Source organism: Octopus sinensis, linkage group LG3 (assembly GCF_006345805.1).
Source record: "Octopus sinensis linkage group LG3, ASM634580v1, whole genome shotgun sequence".
NCBI classification, from domain to species: Eukaryota; Metazoa; Mollusca; class Cephalopoda; order Octopoda; family Octopodidae; genus Octopus; species Octopus sinensis.
Window position 1 is genome coordinate 156502599 of NC_042999.1, and position 26486 is coordinate 156529084.

Here is a 26486-nt window from a genome sequence, read left to right on the forward strand (position 1 = left end):
TAGGTGGTGCTCCAGCATGGCCACATTCAAATGACTGAAACAAGTAAAAGAGTAAAAGAGTAAAAGAGAGAACAAATACGAAATACTAAACTTGGATCCCTGCTGTCTTCTAAGTTGTTGCTCTTAGATATAAATACATTTTTGTACCAAAGAAAAGACAAATATTGTAAAGAAAGAGAGGGAAATTTTTCTATATCATTTTATTTTTCATTCTAATAAAATATAGTTTATTAACGAAACGATGGAGTTAGATTCATGAGAGCTGGTCCTAAGACAAATATTTGCAAAGAAAAGAGAAGAAATTTTTTCTATATTATTTTTATTCTTCATTCTAATAAAATATAATTTGTCAACGAAACGGTGGAATTAGATTCATGAAAATGATCTTAACATTAAGAATATTCTGATACTGTCTCCAGTCGGAGACCAGACAAATAAGACCATTGGTAAATAATTATAGTTTATTCACACATTGCTGAATTGTTGAAATTCCATTGTCGAAACTTTAGAGGATTGATGTGCAATAGTTATTGAAAAGAAATATAACTGAAACAAGTGCTGCATCTTTTATGATTGGGCTAGTCATACTTTATGATTCAGACCTGTAAAATAAAAAATATTTGAAGATTTAGAAAATACAACAACTCAGTAAAATGAATAAAATATGAATTTGCATAAAGCAAAACGCTTCAATCTTCAATATCAATAAATCATAATTACAATTTAATTATTGGTAAATTATGTTGAGAACAGATGAGTTGCTAGTAATGGGTGTTAAGATACAACATATGAAAATTTTCATAAGATGAGAAGCTGGCAGTGATATTGTAGATTGCATTGTTACTGTAAGAGCTACGAAAACTGAGAACTGGGGCAAAAGTTTCAGAGATAGAATGAAAGGAATTTAATTCTGGAGCAGCGGGTGAGTATCTTCTATTCTTTACTAGTTGCATGCTGTCATTTGTTAATGACTTGAACACACGTTTTTATTTTGTTTATATTATATATTGTGAAGACTGTCATTAAAAAGGTTTTACTAGCGTTGTAGTCATGTTTTGTTCTATTCTTTGCAGCATTTAAGCTGCTAACATCCTAAGACTAAGGAAATGTGTTCAGCATCTGCGCTGATCTTATCACTCTATTTGACGAATCAAAATTAACTCGCTAAAAATTCTAGATTAACTACGTTAATGTAGAATATAAGGAGTATGCGGACAGTTGGAAGGCTAGGTCGTGGGGTTTTATGACTCAGGGAAGAAACCATTCACGAATGTTCAACGACAAAAACGAATTAAAGAGAAAAGGAACAAAAATTATGTTTGATAACCAATAAAAATGCATATGGAAAGTAAAGTGAATAGCACCTACCTGAAAATGTAGATTCATATACACATACCTGTACCTGCATACACTTATGTATGTATGTATGTATGTATGTATGTATGTATGTATGTATGTATGTATGTATGTATGTATATGTATGTGTATGTATGTATGTATGTATGTATGTATGTATGTATGTATGTATGTATCTATGTACGTATCTATGTATATATGCATGTATGTATGTATGCATGTATGCATGCACGTATGTATGTATGTATGTATGTATGTATGTATGTATGTATGCATGCATGCATGCATGCATGCATGCATGTATGTATGCATGCATGCATGCATGTATGTATGCATATATGCATGCATGTATGTATGTATGTATGTATGTATGTATGTATGTATGTATGTATGTATGTATGTATGTGTGTATGTACTGAGAAGTAGTTAGGAGCATTGTAGATTGTATTGTGAGAAAACAAAGAACTGGGGTAAATGTTTCAGAGAGAAAGAATGAAATGAATTTAGTTCTGGAGCAGCTTCTGAGTATTATTTCTTCTTATAAGTTTGGTTGTTCAAACAAGTGTACAGACCTGATACAATCTTTATTTAATGATTATTATTTATTGAAGGATACAGTGTACTATATTGTTAATTTATCTTAACCTTTTCCTGTTGAATGTTGAATAAGACAAGGAGATATTCTTGCACCACTGTTTTTTATGTTGCCGTAGTATTCGTGGTAGCATTCGAAGATGACACAAAGGAAATTTACATTAGATTTAGAACCACAGTAAAGTCGTTCAACATCACAAGGATACCGCAGATACTAAGGTGTTTGAATAATTTGTTAGGGAAATATTATATGCTGATGACTGTAAATTAGTATCTCACACAAAACTGTAGGATGTGATTACAGCTTTTAATGCACCATGCAAAGCTTTTTGGCTTGGAAATAAATTTGAAGAAAACAGAAGTTATGTTTCATTGTTGCACCTGGAGAAGCATATGTTAAACCAAAGATATTAGTAGAACATAAAGAATTAAAAGTGGTGATGTCTTTTACTTGTCTGGGAAGTGTGCTGTCAGATGATGCAAGTTAGAGACAGAGATCTTACACAGACTGAAGAAGGCTTCAACAATTTTTGGAAATCTGGAAAGCAGGATTGGGATCAGATTAAGCACAAATATATCCATCTACAAAATAACTGCGCTCTCGGCTTTATTGTGTGGCTGTGAAACGTGGATGAAATACAAACAGCAAGTTAAGATGCTCGAACGATTTCACCAACGCTGTTTGAGACATACAAGGTCTGATCAATAAGTATCTAGACTAATGCCATACTAACGAAACTAAAACACACAGAATAAAACCACTTGGTGAAGATTGACCTTGAACTCTGCTGTACATGCGCACTAAGTTTTAACGTTCTAGCTCATTCCCGCTGTTTACAACAGAACTTAGAAGGAAGGTGTGTGGCGTGTGATCGTCGCATTAACCATGACAGAGAAAGTTGTCATGGCGATACCTCCTCACAGGCCTACGCAAAGTTGCAGAAAGTGTATGGAGAGGAATGTATGAGCCGCACACAAGTGTAAGAGTGGTTCAGACGTTTCAAGATGGCCGAAAAATGTCGATATTGACGAACGTTCTGGGAGACCCGCAACTAGCAGAATTGAGAAAAACATCGCAAATGTGTGTGCAGATGTGAGGGGAAATCGTCGAATCACTATCCGTGAGTCATCAGATGGTGTGCAGATTAATTACGGTTCAAATATGTTCATTATTACTGAAGATTTGGGTATGAGACACGTCTCTGCCAAGTTTGTGCCCAAACTGCTTTTAGCTGATCAAAAAGACACTCGAGTTTCAGTTGCACAAGATCTCCTTGATTGTGTCGACAATGATGAAAACTCATTGAAAACTTTGCGTAGGCCTCTGAGTAGGTATCGCCAAGCTTTTGTTAAAATTGGAGGCAGATTCTCTGCTCAAATATCTCTGTCATGGTCAATGCGACGATCACACGCTACACACGATACTTCCAAGTACAGCTGTAAACAGCGGAAGTGAGCTAGAACGTTAAAACTTAGTGCGCATGCACAGCAGAGTTCAAGGTCAATCTTTGCAAAGCAGCTTCACTCTGCGTGCTTTAGCTTCGTTACTATGGCAGTCCGGATACTTATTGATCAGACCACGTATGCTCAATATGAAGTGGACTACACATACCCCGGATAGCGCAGAACTAGAGAAGGCTCAAATGACTGGCAATGAAGCTATCATTATTTGGAGTATTTTAATGTAGAGTGGACATCTTGTTCGAACGAGCAATACCAGAAATCCAATGCAACTGCTTTATGGGGAATTAAAGCAAAGAAAAACGAATGGCTGAAAACCCTAACAGAAGTACAAAGGCCTTTTCGAGATGAAGTTGAAAAAAATTTCTATTTCTACAGAAACACAGAAAAGACAAGCTGTAGATAAAATAAAATGGGGATAAACGATCTTTTATAGTGTAGAGTTATTTGAGAGGAAAAGAGTTAAGCACATGTTATACGAAACAACAACTCGGAAGAGAAGGAAGCTGAAACATCCAAAGTCTCGGAAAAAAGTAGTTAATGTGAAATACGTGGAAGAATTTGGCTTTCTCTTGCTGGTTTCAAGAACCATGTGAGAGAGCATGATGATATAAAGCAGGTAGAGTATCCCGGGAAAGTTGGGTTGAAGGGCAACATTTGTGGTAAAATGATTAAGTCGAAAAAACTGCCGTTCAAACCGAAAAGATCCAAAAGATGAAATTAAAAATGACGATATCGTACTTACAAAAATAGAATAAAATATTTTTTAAAATCCTTAAAAGACTTACCTGTAACTATCATCATTTCCAGATTTCTTCTGTCACCACACTCAGAACCAAACTAAATTTTTTCATGCATTTTTGTTTTCCATCGTTGCTTAACCATGTGAAATTCCCTACACTGTCCTGCCCACTTTCATTTTACTTACCCGGCTACTATTTCCTCCGTTTCTCGTTTGGCAACCTTCTACTTAAACACAATCTCATTAGCGTGATACAAATACCTCTGCTAAGATATGTGTGTGTGTGTGTGTGTATAAGAGAGAGAGAGAGAGAGAAAGTTTGTGTGTTTGTGTGTTTACAAACGAAAAAGGAGGACATTTCACCACTTCACTTGTAAATTTGGTCACGCAGGCACGGTACTCTGTTGTTAGCTTACCGCCAGCAAACCCTAGGGTAAAGCAGTGACACGAAGAGATATTGATAAATCGGGTATAGCTGATCATGTATGGAAAAATGGAGACCACTTCACTCTGTGGGATGAAGTTAAAATAATAGAGAGAGAACACCAGTGGAAAATACGAAAACTAAAAGAAGCAGCACATATGTTAGGACACAATAACCTCCTAATCAGACCAAGTGCAGATATGAACAACATATGGAAACCGGTATGAAGGAAGGATAGAAAAATATTAGTTTTATAAGCCCCAAAGTCACTTCATAATTGCCCACAGGCATATGGCGTAGTGGTTAAGAGGGCGGGCTACTAAATCAGATATTTAGCATAAATATTCTATTTTTATGCGAGGCACATGCTTAACGTAGCCAACATCACTTACGTTTGCCTGCCTCAGCTGTAAGTCGCTTGCTAGTTCAATCTCATAAACGTAGATTTGACTCTGTCCGTGTAGAATATTATACGCAAGTTGAGTGCATGTAACAGATTCCGCGCTTGCAGTCTGTAAGATCGGCTACAGCAGCAAGTTAAAACACATCTTACCAAATCACCACTAATATCATGGAATATGCCAAATATATACTTGGAAGGAATCAAATGTAGGAATCAAATCTTTACCTTCAGTGTTGGGATTGATTTAACAATATGAAGTGAATTAATATTTATTTGAAAGTAAATATTCTTTTCTACTCTAGACACGAGGCCCGAAATTTATGGGGAGGGCGCCAGTTGATTAGACTGACCCCAGTACGCAACTGGTACTTAATTTATCGAACCCGAAAAGATGAAAGCCAAAGTTGACTTCGGCGGAATTTGAACCCAGAACGTAAAGACAGACGAAATTCCTATTTCTTTACTACCCACAAGGGGCTAAACACAGAGAGGACAGACAAACGGATTAAGTCGATTATATCGACCTCAGTGTGTAACTGGTACTTATTTAATCGACCCCGAAAGGATGAAAGGAAAAGTCGACCTCGGTGGAATTTGAACTCAGAGCGTAGCGGCAGACGAAATACCTATTTCTTTACTACCCACAAGGGGCTAAACACAGACAGGACAAACAAGGACAGACAAACGGGTTAAGTCGATTATATCTGGTACTTAATTTATCGACCCCGAAAGGATGAAAGGCAAAGTCGACCTCGGCGGAATTTGAACTCAGAACGTAACGGCAGACGAGATAAGGCTACGCAATTCGCCCGGCGTGCTAACGTTTCTGCTAGCTCGCCGCCTTTATTTGGAAATAAACATTGTAATATGATGTATATAAAAGTAAGGTGTGAACATCTGTTTTTTAGCTAAGGAGTGGCTAAGATATATAGATATATTCTCAAGTGTAGTATAATTTAAATGTTACTATATGTATTTATTAGCATATTTTGCGTGTGTATTATTGCACGCACATTAATTAATCTTTAAAGTATTGAGTATTATATTATTACATAAAAATATATCGCAAGTTGTATTGAAAAATATATATGAACACATACATATATTCATATACACACACTTCCGTATATCTCTATATGGATCTTTTCGGTTTGAACGGCAGTTTTTTCTAGCGGTGTCATATGAAATTGTCACCAATAATTATAACCCTAGTATCGATCTATTGCATTTCAATCTATTTTAGGGTTAGGGTTAGTTAGGTTTAGAGTTAGGGTTAGGGTATCTTTTTTTCTTCACAAATGTAAATAAACCCAATCTGTTTCTTAAACGAGGGACATATTCATACGGCACAGAATGTTTTTTTTTTACCTCAATTGACGTCACTGATTGGTTGAAATTGCAGAAATTGAAGAAAAAAAACAACAAATCTCTTACAAACTATAGAAATTTCTCAATAAAGGCAAGCGAAAAAGATGTTTTATAAACACATTCTACTAGTATACGAAGTTTAACATTTTTTAGTTACCTAGAAATTATGTTAAAAACTGCCGTTCAAACCGAAAAGATCCCTCTCTATTTTTACGTACTTGCAGTCTGTCCAAATAGTTCAAGAGTTCTCTTCACAGCCACGAGATCCTGAACTCGTTATCTTTATTTTTCAAGGCCTCTAAAATTGCTTGAAGGAAAGGCAAAAATGATCCTTAAACCTAAAGTCCTGCTTGCAACAAAGTGAACTCCGCTATCGTTGCCCATGGACCAAAGTGGTGATGTTAGACCAGGTAACGGACAGCATCTACAACCCAACTAAGAACACAAGAGAACTAGTTCAAATATCACAAGATATCTTAAATATTACAAAGTACCTAATCTAACTATTCCAACGATCTTCGCCTTGGACGGGCACTATAATTCATAAACCGTGAGCGATTTGAACTCAGAACGTGGCGAAGTGGAACAAATACTTCTGGGCTTTTAATTCTCAGGCCTAGGCAGTGTCTTACACAAAAATGTGTCAGAGAATGTGTATAGTATCGTTTAAAAATTCAAAATGTTTTTCTTTTCACATATCAAACATGCCTCCAGGTGATTGCTTTATCAACAGCTACGCGACTGGTGGAAGAATAAACAATACCTAAGATGGCGAAAGGACATACACATTTGATTGGTCTTATATTTTAAGACGTCAATCTTATCACTGGATAATTAATGGAGAATGGAAATGATTTCCGTAGCGAACACTTTCGTTCTTTAAATATTGTCATTCTTGAGAGCTTTCTTTCGGTGCATGCTTATATATTAACGTCAATAATATATTTAGAATAACATGACACAAGCAACTTTACTTGTGCACATCTTTCAGTCAGAATAGTTCACACGAAGTCAATTATTTTACCGAACGGCAGGAATGCATTCTTCATGATGTCAATCCTTATGTGAGTGGTGTCGAGCTCCATACTATTTTTCTTTTAGTATTATACTTATTGATTATTTTGTAAATCTAATCTTGACATTCGTTGGTGAAAGATTTTAAGAAACGGATGTGTTCAATTAGAAGGCGGCGAGCTGGCAGAAACGTTAGCACACCGGGCGAAATGCGTAGCCGTATTTCGTCTGCCGCTACGTTCTGAGTTCAACTCCTGTTGCTACAAACATCGGGTACTATTACTCCTTTCCACTGTCGACAAAATATTTGACAGATTTGTTCAACAAGATTATTCTTCACCAAGTGGATACAATCCCAATGCAGATTCCGTGGTTGTTGAGGAACAATTGAGATGATATTCACTTCGCACCAGGTTCAGAGAAGTCCAGAAAGCAGAACCAGGAAATGTATTTGCTTTTTGTTGATTTAAAAAAGCCTTTGATATGGTTAACTGTGATGTCCACTGGAAATTTTTGTATAAGGTTGATTTTTCTCCCCCACGAAATGGTCAGAATATTAAGCTTGTTTTACAAGGGTATGTGATGGAAGGCAGTTCAGCTTCTGATACTTTTCCTGTAAAGAATGGAGCCAAGCAGGAGTCTGTAGTGTCACGCTGCTCACCGCCACTAGCATCTTGTTTGCAATAAATTCCTCAGTCATACACACCAGTCATATACACGCCAGAAAGCCACAAATTTCTATAGGGACTCTGCAAGGATGAAACTCAATAATGGTCCATTTACTCTCACAATGGACTATACTGTCAGAACGGAGATCGAGAAATTGGTTCGATTATTATTCCTAGGAAAAATTTATATCTGAGCTTAATACCTAAAACCTAGAAACAGAAAGACGTAATTAGTATGTCTTAATATTACTACCGCTACCAACATAACAGCACGGAATTTTCTAAACGTCACCTTAGATCTTAAATACAAATACAAACCAAACAGAAAACAACACGAAGGATCATTTTCAGAAACTTCATCGCATTTTAAGAACTTTGTCAGCAACATTAGTCAAAAACAAGCCATTATCTGTTTAGAAAAAAGAAAATTCAATGGAGTTGTAAAGCTCTACAACGTGGTGCTGGAGAACAGTGTCTTGCAAACAACTTGCACATGCAAGTGCTACCAGTCAAAAACTCCGTATACCGGAAGCCAGCAAGTGTATGGGGTCATCAGGAGAGAATGCGCGCCGTTTCAGGGCCTACCTCTCGACGGCATCAATGCGCACCGGCTCCCCTCACTGATATGAGGCCCCGCTTGCTAGATCAGCTGGTTATCAAATAAAGCTCAATATCCTTCTAGCCATCGCTCATCGTCTCTTTTTAATGTAGATAAAATATTGTTTATCCCCTAACTTGACTTACACTCAGCTAACAAAATCAAAATTAACCACTATAATGTACATACAACCTCAGTGTGAAATCAAATTTGCCAAGAATTTCATAAATTTGACCCGTAAACATTACCTAACAAAACATAAATATACCAAAGAAAACCCCCACAAAACTTCAATGACCTTGTCCTTGAAGGCCCATTCGTACGCACCAATTTGCTACTCTCCTTCAGTTTCCAAAACGATCAAAAAATTTACTGGAAAAAACACCGTCCTCTCCTCTTTTACCTTCTTCTTGAAATGAGATTTGAAAAAGTTGATGAGATTTTGATAAATAATAGTCATGATAGTAAGGACACTTGTAAAATACTGAACAAAGGTTCATACACTACTAAATTCACTAATTTATTTAATCTTTATTGATACTATTTAACCATTCCAATCCTATTTTTCATCTTTTTTTTCTTCCTTTTTTTGCTTTTGCTTCAATTCTTTTTGCTATCATTTTTATAGTCCCATTGAACCATCCTTATTCCTCCATATACTTTCGTAGTGTATGTTCTTAAAAGTACGCATCCGTGAATGTGTGAGCATTTGAACAGGAGTATGGGATGGAAGCACTCCGTCGGTTACGACGACGAGGGTTCCGGTTGATCCGAATCAACGGAACAGCCTGCTTGTGAAATTAACGTGTAAGTGGTTGAGCACTCCACAGACACGTGCACCCTTAACGTAGTTCTCGGGGATATTCAGCGTGACACAGAGAGTGACAAGGCCGGCCCCTTGAAATACAGGTACAACAGAAACAGGAAGAAAGAGAGAGAGAAAGTTGTGGTGAAAGAGTACAGCAGGGATCACCACCATTCCCTGCCGGAGCCTCGTGGAGCTTTAGGTGTTTTCGCTCAATAAACACTCACAACGCCCGGTCTGGGAATCGAAACCGCGATCCTATGACCGCGAGTCCGCTGCCCTAACCACTGGGCCATTGCGCCTCCACTTTTAAATGTAAGTGTGCGTGTATATGCATACGGATGCTGCTACATGTGTTGAACCATCCTTATTCCTCCATATACTTTCGCAGAGTATGTTCTTAAGTACGCATCCGTGAATGTGTGAGCATGTGAAGAGGAGTATATACATATAGGCGCCGGTGCCTGTATGCGTAACCTTTGTGTGTAGGTGCGTTTGCGCAAGTATGACTGAGTGTGGATGTCTGCGTGTCTTAGGGATCATGTGTGCGATCATTGATGCCTTGTATGTATTTGGGCCAATAGGCGCGTGTATATGTGTGCACGTGAGCGTGTGTGCATGTGTGCACGTGAGCGTGTGTGTTATATCATAATGATGCATGAATCTTCGTTATATTTCACGAGTGATCCAATGTCTCAGACGGACTGACTTTTAAATTGTTCTGGGTCTGATTTGCTCCACATCTCCAGGTGGTGAACTGGGACGAGTAGGGTGACTAGTCTCACTCAGAAATAGACCGAGAGGAAACTATATTTGAACGGTTGGGTATAGTTGCTAATGACTACATCATCATTTCACCATCTGTTATCATCTGTCATGCCTTGCCCCGTCTTCGGCCATCGACGAAAATCAAGTGGCTAGTCTGTTCCGAAAGAGTTTTGACCCCGGGCTCTTGAATAATTTTCAAAAATTCCTGGCAGCAGCGACAAAAACAATAACATTAGCAACTGTAATGACAGCAAATCGATAAAGGTAGAAAACATCCTTCCCTCATTTCACAAACCAGTAGACACCACAGTTACTCGAAGGAAAAACTGAGACAATTAGAAATATAAGAACGATATCGTTCTCCCTTGAGTGTTGTTGATCAAAGAAGTGGACATTTTGTTCACTAAAAAGACCATTATTTGCAACTGCATTGATCACATAGAGTGGGTGTCACAAGAGCCATCCCCAGCGGAAATTGAGAAATGCCTAGAAGAGTTGAGGTTTTTCTTAGTGTGTATAATCAGGGAAAAGCAACAAGGGAAGGTAGTGATCATTTCACTTGCACGCCCTAGCTGTTTTGTTTGATACCCATATACATGAGACATCATGTGTCCAAGGTCAGCGTCATCAACGTACCTCCTCGTAGGGATCAGGCCAGAATAAGTGCTATGCTAGAGGAACATGAGATGATTATTGGAATAAATACTACACCCCCTTGTAGAAAACAACGGGAACGTCAATGAAGCTCCAGATTTTGGTTGTTTTGCAAGATATCCATAGCATCTAAGAATAATATTTCGCAGAATGTGAGCAGATGAGAATGGTAGGGAAAAGCAGAAAACCTTAAAGTTGCCGTTGTAACAAAACAGACCACCCTAAATCACTGCGGAGAGAAATGCATGACACTGCATCACTGCTTCCGACATCGAATCTGCTGCAATCACAAAGAGGAAAGAATCGGTAAAAATAATTACATTCACAACAACAAAGTATTTCGCCATTCACAGATTGAGTTGGGAACAAGTCTTTCACTATTTCTATCAACAATAACAAAAGAAACAAATGACACATATGAAAACAAGCGTAAATCCAGCTGATTCCGCGTATCGAATATGAGGCTGTAGACAATACAGAAGCCTTCGAATGGCTTATAGTCAAATGGCCATCAAAAATGAAGGTGGGCAGGCGAATATACAGACCCTAGCCCCCAAATGCTCAAAGTTTCGTAGTATCATGCTTAACAACTTTGCTAAAGATACGGTTAATCAGTGTACTATTTAAGTGGGAATTGTCGAGAGTCAACATTAGTCGTTTCCCTAAGAAGAATATAGAGAAACATCTATTAGTTATAGAGTAGAGATAGCTATAGAGAACAAGAGAGTATAAGAGAAACAAGTCTCTTAGAAGGGGTACATAGAAGAGGTAGTCGAAACATGAAGGCTGCATTGTACAAGCTAGGGCGCGTATGTTGAAACACGAAGACAAGAGAGCCATCCTTGGAACTCGGGTGGAGGAGGCGCAGCACAGTAACAAAGCTAGACTTACGTGTAAGATGGACGACAGTAAGAACGTACTCTCAGATTCCAAACGCGAGTGTGATTTACCAGCAGCACTTCGCGAAAACCATTTCAAGGAACACCGAACTTGAGACAGTAAGCTTCGAAGTAAGCTATTCGACAGGAAGCCTGAGTGTTGCGAAAGGCCAATTATAGCTGATGAAATGGAAGACGTTCAGAGCTGCTGTATGGAGCGAATATCATCAGACTGAATTTTCTTCCCTTTGAACTACATTTCCACATACCAAACTCGTTCACTCCTGTCTTGGCAGACAGCTACTGCGGCTGGCAGTAGATTAGGAGCATTCAAAGTTGAGTGAACCGGACAGTGATGACACTGCTGAAGAATAACCCTAATAAGCATGACGTTATAAAAAATTTCAAACCCTTTTCAAGACAAATTTTGGCAAAGATGTTCATCAACCGGCTTTCACTTGTTGACAATGGCGTGGTCAGGCACGCAAACATCTATAGGATTCCTGGCAGATCTATTCACGACCACTTCTACGTCATGCAATACATCGTGCAGGGAATCGGAATAGAACTGGTTTTGGCGGGCTGATGGTCAGTCTAGGTCAGTTCAAAGCATTCTATAGGGTGAACCATCGTTATCTGATAACTTATAAAAGCTATTGATTGCAGTTCCGTATTCATATGGTGTCTCACCATAAAGTACGGCAGTATCTATCCAGCGGCCAAATTTCACAGCCGCCTTTCGGAAACATTTAGCAACGGGCATTCGGTCCGACATGTTTTTCCTCTTTCTCTTCTGTATGTTTTGGCTCTGGAGCCTTTGTTGCGAAGAATGGAGAGTTTGAGGGCTGTCTCGATTGAGACAACTGCCATGTCACTGTTATGGTGTCGAACAATTCGGATATAGAAGCGATCGATACTATACTGAAAGGAACACACACAAAACAGAACAAGCCGTTAGGCTTGCAACTAAGCATTTCACGAGGCAACTAAGCACTTCATGAGACCAGTGGTTGTGTATGACGATGGATTGAAGACGCAGTGAAAGTACTTGGAATCAGGTTCGGACCAAACTTTGATGTAGAAAGGAAGTGGGAAGAAGTCATGAGGAGAGCATCCAATCTTACTCAGAAATGAGCCGCAGGGAAGCTGTCTCTGTAAGGTCGGATGGAAGCAGTAATTATATGCATTGTCATACATTGAGTCGCTAATACACTATTGCCTGACCGCTGTACTTGTCCTATGCGACGTCTAAAAAGACTGGAGCGCATACTTTTTCGCTTCTTGTGACAGACAGGTTCCACTGTTCAGGAAGTCCATCTATTACCAACACCCACTCTATGGCTGATTTTGAGATTCCGCCCTTGATAATGCAATAGCAAGCCGATGTAATTCCATAAATATTTGGACCATGGCAACAGTGACGACGACGACGAAAACAAGGGCGAACAGATCTAGGGGTCTTTCATGCTAAACGTTTTCTATAGCTTATTTGCTTGACCAATCTGCAATTGAGTGAGACCGAGGTTTGGTGTTTGATGCCCGGAATGCTGCCAAGCGATTACAGCTGTCTACAAGCTGTACAAAACCCTCTGCGGAAAGACGACTCGCGGTTTCTTTAGAGCACATGAGCGACGATAGCCTGAAGTTGGATCTGAGCATCGACGAGTACTGCCTGAGTAGGATTTTCAGGTCAGAGACTATGAACGACTTTCAAAAGCCCTTGGTGTGACAGCACTACAGGAAGGGAGTAAATGTTGATCTGAATAGAAACACCAACAGTAGACCCTTTCTGAGAGCGAGCAGGGGATGAAACCATTCTACACTCCATCATCCAATGTTTGTGCATTGAGGACTTGTGGGTTTGTGCCCAACAGCTACTTTCGCGTGTAAGACGAATCTGGCTATTCACCAAGTACAGAGTGAGGATCAACACACCATCTCTCTTTGGAAGAGGAGGGAAGCAAATCATTCTTTGCTAGATAGTTGAGGTAGCAAGTCATTTTTTGATTGATAGAAATGTGGTGGACTCTTGAAAATTTTTGTAGGAATTTTATTTTCATACTAGCAGTATCGCCCGGCGTTGCTCGGGTGTGTAAGGGAAATAACTATATAAGCATTTTTAGAGAGTTATAGCCAAAAAGTAGCAAAAAATGCATTAAAAATGGAAAAAAAATGATGGTAAATTTTTTTAAAAATCGTTGACTCATCGTAGACATTTTTAGAGAGTTACTTCCCTTATATAATAGCGAAAAAATGCATTAAAAATGGAAAAAAATTATGGTAAATTTTTTTTTAAATCGTAGACTCATCGTAGACGCGCGCTAATACCCAGAAGGGCTCGATATGAATCACGACCATAAGATACCCGGCTTTGGTTAAACTGCACCGCAAAATGTGGGAGTAGTTAGGAATCTAAATCATAGGAGACAGACACACAACCTTACTTTTATATATAAAGATATTCTGTTATAAGTTCACTTTTAAAAATTTCTTTGAGACGATAAATTTACAAGGTTTTAAATTGCACGGTCGAGGGTTCAAATTCATTCCGGTCACATGCATTTCAGTGAGATTTAGAAATGATGAGTATTATAGGAAGCTTCAATGTACCACCTCTAATACTGTAATAAGCTCTATTGTGTATCTATGGGAAGAAGATAAATTAAGTGGTAGATGATGGATGAAAATTAAGTTAATCACGAAGTTCTTGTTTGTAAGAGTGTATGTATAATGTTCAATTGTACGTGACCAGGTGAGATGTTAATGTGCAAGGAATTCTGGGAGTTAGGATGAAAGTTTTAAATTGTGCCTTGTTAAATTTCGTGCTCGTCTATAAACAAGGAAAAGCCTGACCGAACTTTGAGCGCTGATTCTTTTGGCGGAGAAGTTTGCAATACTCCTTGATGACGAAAGTGGGCAACACACCAATAACGAGGTATTGTGCGCTTGCACGAGAACAGATATACGAGGTGGTATCAATAATTTCCCAGATAACTATGTTTAATAAAAAAAAAACAACTTATTTACCAAAGTTTTAACATCATCTCCTTCGAAATTGTGCAACAATACACCGGTATAATGTTTCCCCCACTTTCGGAATCCCGCATGGAAGTCGTTTTCCGTTAGCCAGTTGAGGACCTTCTGCGATCCGCTCTGAATCTCAACAACTGTATTAAATCGGTGATCTTTGAGCTGTCTTTTCGTCTTGGGCAAAAGATGGAAGTCCGCAGGTGCTAAACCTAGCAAAGAGGGCGAGTGCAGAAGCGTTACCATGTTGCTTTTGACAAGAAACTCACGAGTGAGGAGAGATTGGTGACAGGGCGCACTGTCGCCGTGAAGAATCCAATTCCTCGCGCTCGGATATGTGCTGCCATCTGTTGGCGCGCTATAGAACTAGTCCAGGAACTTTTTGATACCATCTTATATCTTTTCTCTTTTCTCTTTTACTGGTTTCTGCCATTAGACTGCGGCCATGCTGGGACAACGCCTTGAAAAATTATAAACAAACGCAACCTATTCGAATCTAACAATTACGACATAAGTTTGGAAAGTAAATCATGACGTCCCGTAAACAATTCACATTCTGCTTAACCAGCCCCCAGCGAATACAGTTAACACGCACACACACACACACACACACATCATATCGGTCAATAATTGTTCCAGTAGGTTGAATGCATACCACCCGTAACACTTTAAATTTTCACTCGAACGTGTATAACAGACACGAACACTGGCGTGATCATTTTAAAATCCATCACTGAATTCAATTGAAAAAAGCATTATTTTCCAAATCTGTACGCGTATACATATTTACAGCTACTAAACTTTTTGGAAGCTTAGTACATAACACTCAATTTTTAATTTCATTTTCATCTTCAATCACATCCTCTTGATTCTTAACCCTCGATTTGATTCTCACAGACACCAATAATTTTATAACTACATAAATTCATAATCTTTGTAACCGTTCCTGTTTCCAAAGTCAATTTTATAACGCATTATTAAAGAAAGTTTTAATTCTATTTATACATTTACGCATTTACTATTGTATAGCTTCATGAACGTGTAAGTCTTGAGAAATCGATCTTTAAATTCTAATTCCCAATAGTCCTCATAACTGTATGATATTTGCAGTAATATTTATTTCTGTAGACAATACTCTTTCACTCTTTTACTGGTTTCAGTCATTTGACTGCGGCCATGCTGGAGCACCGCCTTTAATCAATCAACTCGACCCCGGGACTTATTCTTTTTGTAAGCCCAGTACTTATTCTATCGGTCTCTTTTGCCGAACCGCTAAGTAACGGGGACATAAACACACCAGCATCGGTTGTCAAGCAATGCTAGGGGGACAAACACATACAAACACACACACATATATATTCATATATACGATGGGCTTCTTTCAGTTTCCGCCTACCAAATCCACTCACAAGGCTTTGGTCGACCCGAGGCTATAGTAGAAGACACTTGCCCAAGGTGCTACGCAGTGGGACTGAACCCGGAACCATGTGGTTGGTAAACAAGCTACTTACCACACAGCCACTCCTGTGCCTGTACAATGTAAAATTTTGACTAAGTGAAAAAAAAAAAAAAATTTAATGATAATATTAATAGTCCTCTAATGTATACTCATACTGTTCGCAACATTCAAGTTTTAAAAATTTAATCTTACTTGAACATCTGAACATGCAATTTACATCATTCATCACAATTCACAATATTCCTTGCATGAACAAGCTGCAGCAGAATAGGCACAATTTTGCATCTCTAGTCATATAAATCATTATTTATCCGTCGCCTAGAACTTATCTTATCTGTCTTCTATAGAAAAGCTCTGTTGTGAATTTGATGTAAACAAGGACACACTGGTGTGAAAGCGAACTAATACCATTCGAAATTTCGCGTGTTTGATTAGAATAAATCTGAACACTTGACCGCACAATGATTTATCATTAACCTGCAGTTGAATTCCAAAGTTAACCAGCATATAAGCGTCAACGGCCTCCCATCCAGCCTTTACATTTTCTGTATATTCCCCCTACCCCTGCTTTCTTTTCTCCTTTTTACCATTCCACCAGCTCTCCGCAAATTTCACACACACTCGAATCTAATGTCATGATTGGTGACATGAAATTCGAAAAGCAAAACGTAAATTACCAGCTGCAATTATCATAAAAATTCTCATCTCTTGTATTGAGTAGAGTTTTGAACTTCTTGCTTGTACCTACGTACACACATAGACTCACAGACATGCATAAGTATAAACCCGCAAATTTCACATCTGAGGGTGGCGCAGGGGTGGCTGTGTGGTAAGCAGCTTGCTTACTAACCACACGGCTCTGGGTTCAGTCCCATTGCGTGGCACCTTGGGCAAGTGTCTTCTACCATAGTCTCGGGCCAACCAAAGCCTTGTGAGTGGATTTGGTAGACGGAAACTGAAAGAAGCGCGACGTATATATGTATATGTATATATATGTGTGCGTGTGTTTGTGTGTGTGTTTGTCCACCCAACATCGCTTGACAACCGATGCTGGTGTGCTTACGTCCCCGTAACTTAGCGGTTTGGCAAAACAGAACGATAGAATAAGTACTAGGCTTACAAAGAATAAGTCCCGGAGTCGATTTGCTCGACTAAAGGCGGTGCTCCAGCATGACCGCAGTCAAATGACTGAAACAAGTAAAAGAGCAAAAGAGTAAAGAGTAAGAGCATTAGATTATTTTCGTTTCTCCGCCTTGTTTTTCGGCATATTTGTGAACGAATGACATTTATGCAGTCACATTTATGAATGCACGCGTATATAGCTGCGCGTGTATATGTATGCAGAAGCGCGAAAACCAGGAAGTAGACGTATTTCATTCATTCCACGTAATTCTTTTCACCGTTTCTCATTTCATACAGAAGAAATACAAGAAATAAATGGAACCATGCATCAGACGATGAAAATTAATCACGAAAGGAATCTGCTCCATTAACCAGTCCAATTTCAGAGATGTTCATATACCCTGATTAACACACACACGCACACACACACACGCACACACACACACACACAACACACACCACACACACACACACACAAACACACACACACACACACACACACAAACAAACACACAAACACACACACAAACACACACACAAACACACACACACACACTCTCTCTCACACACACACACATATATGTACACATAATAACAATAATAATAATAATAATAATAATAGATGCAGTACCAGGCAGTGGCTCTCATGGCTTCTGATCTTAACTGATTGGAAGTGTTATCAGGCACATTGTTTTGTCTTGGTATAAAAGATGGGCTACAGCAAATATTCTGCTCAATACCACAGATTTTCTAATCAGTTGTTTGACCGTAACCAGTTGAGCATGTCCCTTAGTGGATGACGATATGTGCATCTCTGATCACGAGCAGAAGTAGTGGGGGAGCATCATAGCCATGTGTTGAGAGGGATTCTTTGGGGTTTGAATAGTTCACCTCTGGAAACATGGGTGGTTCTTTCAACATCCTTAAGCAACCCTTATTCAGGGACCGTTTGAGCGGGATGGGCTACTCAACCTGAAGAAAATTCTAACTGGGCCCCACCTGCAAGGTCATGTGCTGTTTATCTTGATATGAGATCACCATGTCGCGCACATATGGTTGTGATGCATGTGCCTGGTGTACCTTTATCAGACGGGTAGTCATGATGGGTATATTGGGCTTCGTATATTTTACCCCAGTGTCACTTTGATGGCATGAACTGCTCTCTCACTCAATAATAATAATAATAATAATAATATTGATAATAATAATAATAATAATAATAATAATAATAATAATAATAATAATAATAATAATAATAATAGTTGAGAGGGATTATTTGGGGTTTGAATAATTCACCTCTGGAAACATGGGTGGTTCTTTCAACATCCTTAAACAACCCTTATTCAGGGACCTTTTGAGCGGGATGGGCTACTCAACCTGAAGAAAATTCTAACTGGGTCCTACCTGCAAGGTCATGTGCTGTTTATCTTGATATGAGATCACCATGTCGCGCACATATGGTTGTAATGCATGTGCCTGGTGTACCCTTATCAGACGGGTAGTCATGATGGGTATATTGGGCTTCGTATATTTTACCCCAGTGTCACTTTGATGGCATGAACTGCTCTCTCACTCAATAATAATAATGATAATATTAATAATAATAATAATATAATAATCCTTTCTACTACAGGTACAAAGCCTGATATTTTAGGGGAGGCGGCTAGTCGATTACATCGAAACTAGTGCTTATTTTATCGGCCCCCGAAAGAATGAAAACAAAATCACCCACGGTGAAATTTGAATTCAGAACATCGAGTCAGACGAAATGCCGCTAACCATTTTGTCTGGCGTGACAACCATTCTGCCAGCTCAACGCCTTTATAACAATAATAATGATTTCTATTATAGGTACAAGGAGTGAAGTTTTGGAGGAGGGTTAGTCGATTATATCGGCCCCAGTGCTTGACTGGTACTAAATTTTATCGAGCGGGAAAGGATGAAAGGCAAAGTCGACTTCGGCGAAATTTGAACTCAGACGTAGCGACGGGTGAAATACCGCTAAGCACGCCGGGCGAAAGACCGGCGTGCTAACGACTCTGCCAGGTCACCGCCTTTCTTCTTCTTCTTCTTCTTCTTCTTCTTCTTCTTCTTCTTCTTCTTCTTCTTCTTCTTCTTTCTTCTTCTTCTTCTTCTTCTTCTTCTTCTTCTTCTTCTTCTTCTTAATAATAATAATAATAATAAGTGCTTCAAATTTTGCCACAAGGTTAGCAATTTTGGGAGAGGGACGAGTCAATTACATCGACCCCTCTGTTCAACCGGTACTTATTTCATTGACCCCGAAAGGATGAAAGGCAAAGTCGACCACGGCAGAGATTGAACTCAGAACGTAGCGACGAGCGAAATACCGCTAAGCATTTCGTCCAGCGCGCTAACGATTTGGCCAGCTCATCGCTTTTCTTCATAATAATAATAATCATCCATTCTACTATCGGCTTAAGGCCTGAAATTTTTGGGGAGAGGGACGAGTCAATTACCCCAGTGTTTCACCGGTACTTAATTTATCGACCCCGAAAAGATGAAGGGCAAAGTCGACCTCGGCGGAATTTGAACTCAGAACGTAGCGGCAGGCAAAACACTGCTCAGCATTTCGCCCGGCGTGCTAACGTTTCTGCCAGCTCGCCGCCTTTCTTCTTTTTCATAATAATAATAATAATAATAATAATAATAATAATAATAATAATAATAATAATGATAATAATAATAATAATAATAATAATAATAATAATAATAATGATAATAATAATGATAATAATAATAATAATAATAATAATAATAATAATAATAATAATAATAATGATAACAATAATAATAATAATAATATAATATTATTATTATTATTATTATTATTATAATTATTATTATTAATAATAATAATAAAAATTAAATATTATATTATTTCGACCAGAAACACACGCATCAATGGTTACGAAGCTTAGGGCTAAAAGTAGGGAGTAAGGTTTCATATTAGCTGCTCAAGACCAAAGTTTATTAACCCGGAACTACCAAGCCAATGTGATAGAAAATAGAGCTGACCAAAAATGCCGATTCTGTAACGATGAGATAGAAACTATAGATCACCTAATTTCAGGGTGTAGAGTCTTATCACCTGTAGAATATAAAGCAAGACATGACAGAGTCGGCCAGTATTTACTCTGGACAATATGTCGGCATTATAAAATCAAAACCGCTGACAAATGGTTTAAACACCACCCTGAAGCTGTGTGACTAAGGGAGAAAATGTGTCGATTCTCTGGGACTTCCCCGTACATACCGACAAAACTATAAAAGCTAATAAACCGGATATTATTATAAAAGATCAGACAAAAAAAGTGTGTTTATTAATTGACATGAGTATTCCTTGCGATCACAATATAGCGGTGAAAGAATTTGACAAGATCAGTAAATAGAAAGAATTGTTAATAGAAATTGAAAAAGTGTGGCATCTCAAGGCGACTACAGTACCGGTGATTGTAGAATCTCTAGGAATGATAAAAAAAAAGGTACTGAAACCTATTTGAAAATGATACCAGGCTTACCATCCCTACAGGAAGTGCAAAAAATCGTGTTAACTGGAACGACTCATGTACTGAGAAGAGCATTATCGCTGTGAAAACAACATCCATTCGTGAATTTATTTATTCATTAATTTTTTAAATAGATATTTTACCTGTGAATTTGCGTGTGTAATCTGGGAATGCATACAATGAGCTTCTCTGCCCTAGGTGTATGGAAAACAATCGGCGAGAAACGGAAGAAAATTTGAAGAAAGAAGGAATAATAATAATAATATGTGTTTGAAAGGCAAATAAGCATCGAGAGCTAGCAAGCCATGGTACTCCAGACTGATGATGAGCAATGACTCTGAAACTAGTCTCTGGTTGCTGGCTTTGCCGGGGGGAGATAACTCCCCTTTGAAAACATAAGGACACTTATTTCTAAATCTGAAAGATTTAGAAATGCAATATATATATATATATATATATATATATATATTGCATATATATATACGTGTATATATGTGTGTGCATGTATGCATATATAAGGAGAGATAGATAGGTAGGTAGGTGGATAGATAGATAGATAGGTAAAAAAAAAAGATAAACTGAAATAGATATATCATTATATAAATATGAGTTTGATGCACGGAGAGTACAAAAAGCGGGCGGGCTTCAATGGTGTGCCCACTCGATGGAATACGTTTTTGTAATGCTACCGATAATGGATTAGTACGATGCATACATGCACACATACATACATGCATACATACATACATACATACATACATACATACATACATACATACATATAGTAGAAAGAATAGCCAAAACTCTTTGACTGTTATTTCTAAATTCGGTGCGTGGTGAGGCAAATCGTTGCTAAACCCTTAATTACTTAGTAAATATATATATATATATATATATGTATACATATATATATATATATATATATATATATATTATATATATATATATATACATATATATATTATATATATATATATATATATATATATATATATATATATATATATATATACATATATATGTATATATATATATATATATAATATATATATATATATATATATATATATATATATATATATATATATACATACATACATAAATACATACATACATACATACATACATACATACATACATACCTATATACATACATATATATGGTTAATCTATATTCCGAAAAAGTGGATTACCTATATTGCTGTTCGAATCTGATGTCATGATCGGTAACGTGAAATTCGAAAAGCACAACATGAATTACCAGTTGCAGTATTGAGACGTGTTTCGAACATCTTGCTTATACCTGCGTACACACGTGTACACACACGCGCAGACAGACAGACACACACACACACACACACACACACACACATAACTTGCATATTTCATGTAAAAATACACATATTCTACGGAAGTTCGAATTCGTTGCTGTCCCATTAGTCGATGCCGTCCCGAGAACGTCGATGTTCATGCTGGTATCATCTGCGATCGATACACGTTGTTTTCCCTCGAGGACCCGGTCATGAAAAAAAAAATAAAAAAAGCGGGCGATCGATCGTGAAGAGCACGAGGACGACCACTAACTTTCCTGAGGCGACATCAGATAAGGCGCAGCAACGGACTGCGAGTTCCCACAGCGTGCTGGCCGGCGGAGACCGAGGTGGTCGTGGGAACAAGAAGACGGACGAAGCTATGATACCTATTTCTTTACTACCTACAAGGGGCTAAACACAGAAGGGACAAACAAAGACAGACAAATGGATTAAGTCGATTATATCGACCCCAGTGCGTAACTGGTACTTATTTAATCGACCCCGAAAGAATGAAAGGCAAAGTCGACCTCGGCGGAATTTGAACTCAGAGCGTAGCGGCAGGCGAAATACCGCTAAGCTTTTTGCGCGGCGTGCTAACGATTCTGCCAGTTCGCCGCCCTAAACGAAGCTATGATACCGTCGTCTGAACGAAAGCGAGGCAGTGACGCAGAATGGAATACCGGGAAAAATCACACACAAAAGATAGAAACTGGCTCGTTCCTCATCAGTTATCGTCCAAATTTCATAGCAATTTCACACCTTCAACGATAAGATTGTTCATTTTGGTGGCGTCAGCAGCAAAGAGCTGCTGGGATTAAGTGATCGATCGTAAAGGACGGTGACGAAAAAAATAAAGGGTGACATAATGAAAACGACACATGTAGTTGGTACATATATAAATATATATACATAGGCGCAGGAGTAGGTGTGTGGTAAGTAGCTTGCTTACCAACCACATGCTTTCGGGTTCAGTCCCACTGCGTACCACCTTGGGCAAGTGTCTTTTACTATAGCCTCGTGCGTGGTTTTGGTAGACCACTCTTATATATATACAATCTTATATATATACAATCTTATATATATATATATATATATATTCAAAATTTTTTATTTTATCTAGTTTCAGCTCACGAGCTGTGGCCATGCTGGGGCACCACCATACATATATATATGTGTGTGTGCGTGTGTGTATGTGCGTGTGTGTGTATATATGTTTGTGAGTCTGTGTTTGTCCCCCTACCATCGCTTGAGAACCGATGTTGGTGTGGTCACGTTCCCGTAACTTAGCGGTTCGGCAAAAGGAACCGACAGAATATTACCAGGCTTATATAAGAATAAGTCCTGGGGTCAATTTGTTCGACTAAAGGCGGTGCTCCAGCATGGCCGCAGTCAAATGACTGAAACGGATAAAAGAATAAATGAAAAGACTACAAATAAAGGTCTTACGGCTGAGAGACAGCATTAAGACAAGAAATGTGTAACAGTAACGCTAATGGAAGATGACGTACTGTAGGATTTGAAAAGGAAAGTAGAGAGATGGAAAGATAGAAAAAAAAGCTAGAAGGATGAAAAAATTGGAAAGAACGATAGAAGAAAGGGTGGAAAAATATATTAAGGCGGGGACACAAGAGAGTATGACTGAATAGATCAGCGGTCAAGCACGAATATGAAGAGTGAAAGAAGAAACGAGAAAAAAGGAGGAGAGATAAAAATAGTTAGTGAAGGGAAGAGAAAAAAGCATGGGAAGAGATGGAAGCAAAGCAAAGGGAGAAAAGGAGCAGATATGAATTGAAGAGATTGCAGAGAGAAAGAAAGGGAGAATAAAGGAATGGTGCCTAGAACAAGAGAGAAAGAGGCAGAACAGTTAAGAGAAAGGGGTTGACAAAAGCGCAGCAGAGAGGAAAGAAAGACGGTAAAGAAAGAGAGAAAGCGTGGGAGAGACAGAAAGAGAGAGAGAGAGAGAGAGAGAGAGAGAGAGAGAGAGAAACGTTGTATCAAATATTACCCACTGTATGGGGTACTACTGGGTAGGAACAAAAAGTGGGGTACATTATTTTAAAACTTGTACAGAAGGACGAGAATAGAAAATGGGAAAATTAAACATAAGACGTGCACAAGAACGACAAAAAACACACGGAAAAATCACAAACCATACATGGAAATGCTCTGCGCACCCCTCATCAGTTATCATCCGAAAGTCATAGCAATTTCGCGCCTTTAACGATAAGATTATTCAGTGTAGATACGCACGTACGTGCCCACTCCCCCCCCCCCACACACACGCACAGTCACACATACGTACACGCATACACATATTACATTTTAAAAATTCATCTCTTGTTTGACATTGCATCAGAGTCGACGTATCCTGAGCCGAACAGCTGTTGTAGGTATGATTCAATAATTCATTCACCACTACTATATAAAAATTTTGACTTGCGAGTATGCAAAAGGTCAATATCCTATCATTATGATATTAGATAATTTCATTCCTCTACTTCGTATATATCTGGTTCTATATGTTCGTGAGAAAGTATTTTGTCTACTGTCAAGTAGTAAAGCTGGAGTATCTGAATCTTGACTGCAAGCATTTGTCCTTGTTAATACCCGTGTCCACCGAAGAAACTTAGGTGACCAAAATTTCTTTTTACAGTTATATATGTTTAGTGAAAAGAATTTCGTATTGGTTCAAACACGTCGAAGTCAAATGGGATCTAGTTTTTTTCATTCGCAAAATATGCATTTTTTAAAAGGAAGTAAAAAATCTGAAAATCGGCTATAATAATGTAACCTTCCAGTCTCATTGTTTTGAAGGTATGATGTTGTGGAGAAAAAAAAATTGGAGGAAAAAGTTACAGAGGTTTAAAAATCGAAAAAAACTGGGTATTTTTAGCCAAAGCAACACAGAAATTTCCTGCGTTTAGCGGAGCGGTGTCAAGGCTGTACCCTGTGAAATTTATAGTCTAGCGTTTGACCTGGTCATTGTAGGTTTCTAAATAAACAGAAATAGCTAATAAAATCAACATGTACTGCTTCTATTGCATTTGTTTAATTCATTGATGTCATATCAAAGAACTTACATTCTACTATAGAATGTGAAAGAGATGTACAATAAACAATACCCACGCCACTCTTCTTTACATATGAATCGCATACAGCAAAAGCTACCACACTGCCAACTACAGTTTATCACAAAACTTTAGATGAAAATGCACACATGAAAGAATAAAAAAGAAATATAAAGGGGAAAAATATGAAAATAATTGAGTAAGAAATTATTATATTATGGATGTTAAAACATACCGAGTACATTTATAAGCGTTTTTTAATCCAATAGATACACACAGTAGATTGTCGAGACGCACAGGTTTTTCTCCAGGAACATAAGTTAATGCTTCATCGTTATTGTTATTCGAAGCTGAAATGTATTAATATTAACGTTAGAAATCAACATCTTAAATGTTATATATTTTATATATTCAAGCAAGTTTGTTAAAGGGTTCTCTAAATTTAAAATCTATGTGAAAAACAAAAAAATAAAAGTTCAACACCAAGAAAAAGTTATTTTTCAGGTAATTTAAGTAGAGTTGCCATATCCTGGATAACGTAAAATATATCATATTATATTCCGATTCTGATATGGAATTTCAGCAGCCTACGAATCAAAACTGCATAATACATATTAGGATAAATTATTCAACTCTATACAAGAGAACATATTTAGTTTAATCTTAAAATAATTATGAGCATTAAGTTTGACTGGGCGATGAATGGTTTGACAATCGAGATATTTTGTTATACTTTAAATCAGGGAGAAAGGACAGTGATCATAGTCTTTGCAGTCTCTCCGAGACTAGTGAGATTGATGCGAATATTATTCAGCCCGAGCATTTGCAGATCAATCTATGTTCATGTGAAGAGGATAGAGACAGAGCCCCAGAAAAATGTATTTCCGAGGATAAAAGTTTAGGCAAGATGTTCTTATGAGACAAAAATATCGAGAATTGGAACCACTGAGAGAGAAAGAGAGAAAAAGTGAGAGAGAAAGTGTGAATGCATGTTTGTTAGTGAGTATGGAATTGTAAATCGCCCGGGTAACGTTTCTTTGGATGGAATAACTATATGTGATGTATATCAACAGATCTCAGGTAGGTCGTTCTATATGGAAAGTATTGCTAGTCACTGAAAAGACTGAAGGTGGTAAGTGAGAGAGTGGATTGTAACTTAAAGAGATTGGAAATGAGAGCGATAAGCCGAACTCTGGAAGATTCGGAAAGATCTCTTTTTTTTTTTCCTTGAAATGTA

At 38.0% G+C, this 26486-nt stretch overlaps 1 protein-coding gene across 1 annotated transcript in view; it reads right to left on the minus strand.

Moving 5' to 3' along the window:
• Window positions 1-300: 300 nt before the first annotated feature.
• LOC115209927 overlaps window positions 301-26486 on the minus strand; it is a 39615-nt gene continuing 13429 nt past the window's right edge. Inside the window, exons 3-4 of the mRNA XM_029778534.2 lie at window positions 25485-25599; window positions 301-602 (exon numbers count right to left, since the gene is read on the minus strand). Coding sequence (XP_029634394.1) covers window positions 590-602; window positions 25485-25599 — 128 coding nt within the window. The 3' untranslated portion in view covers window positions 301-589. The remainder of the gene's footprint in view (window positions 603-25484; window positions 25600-26486) is intronic.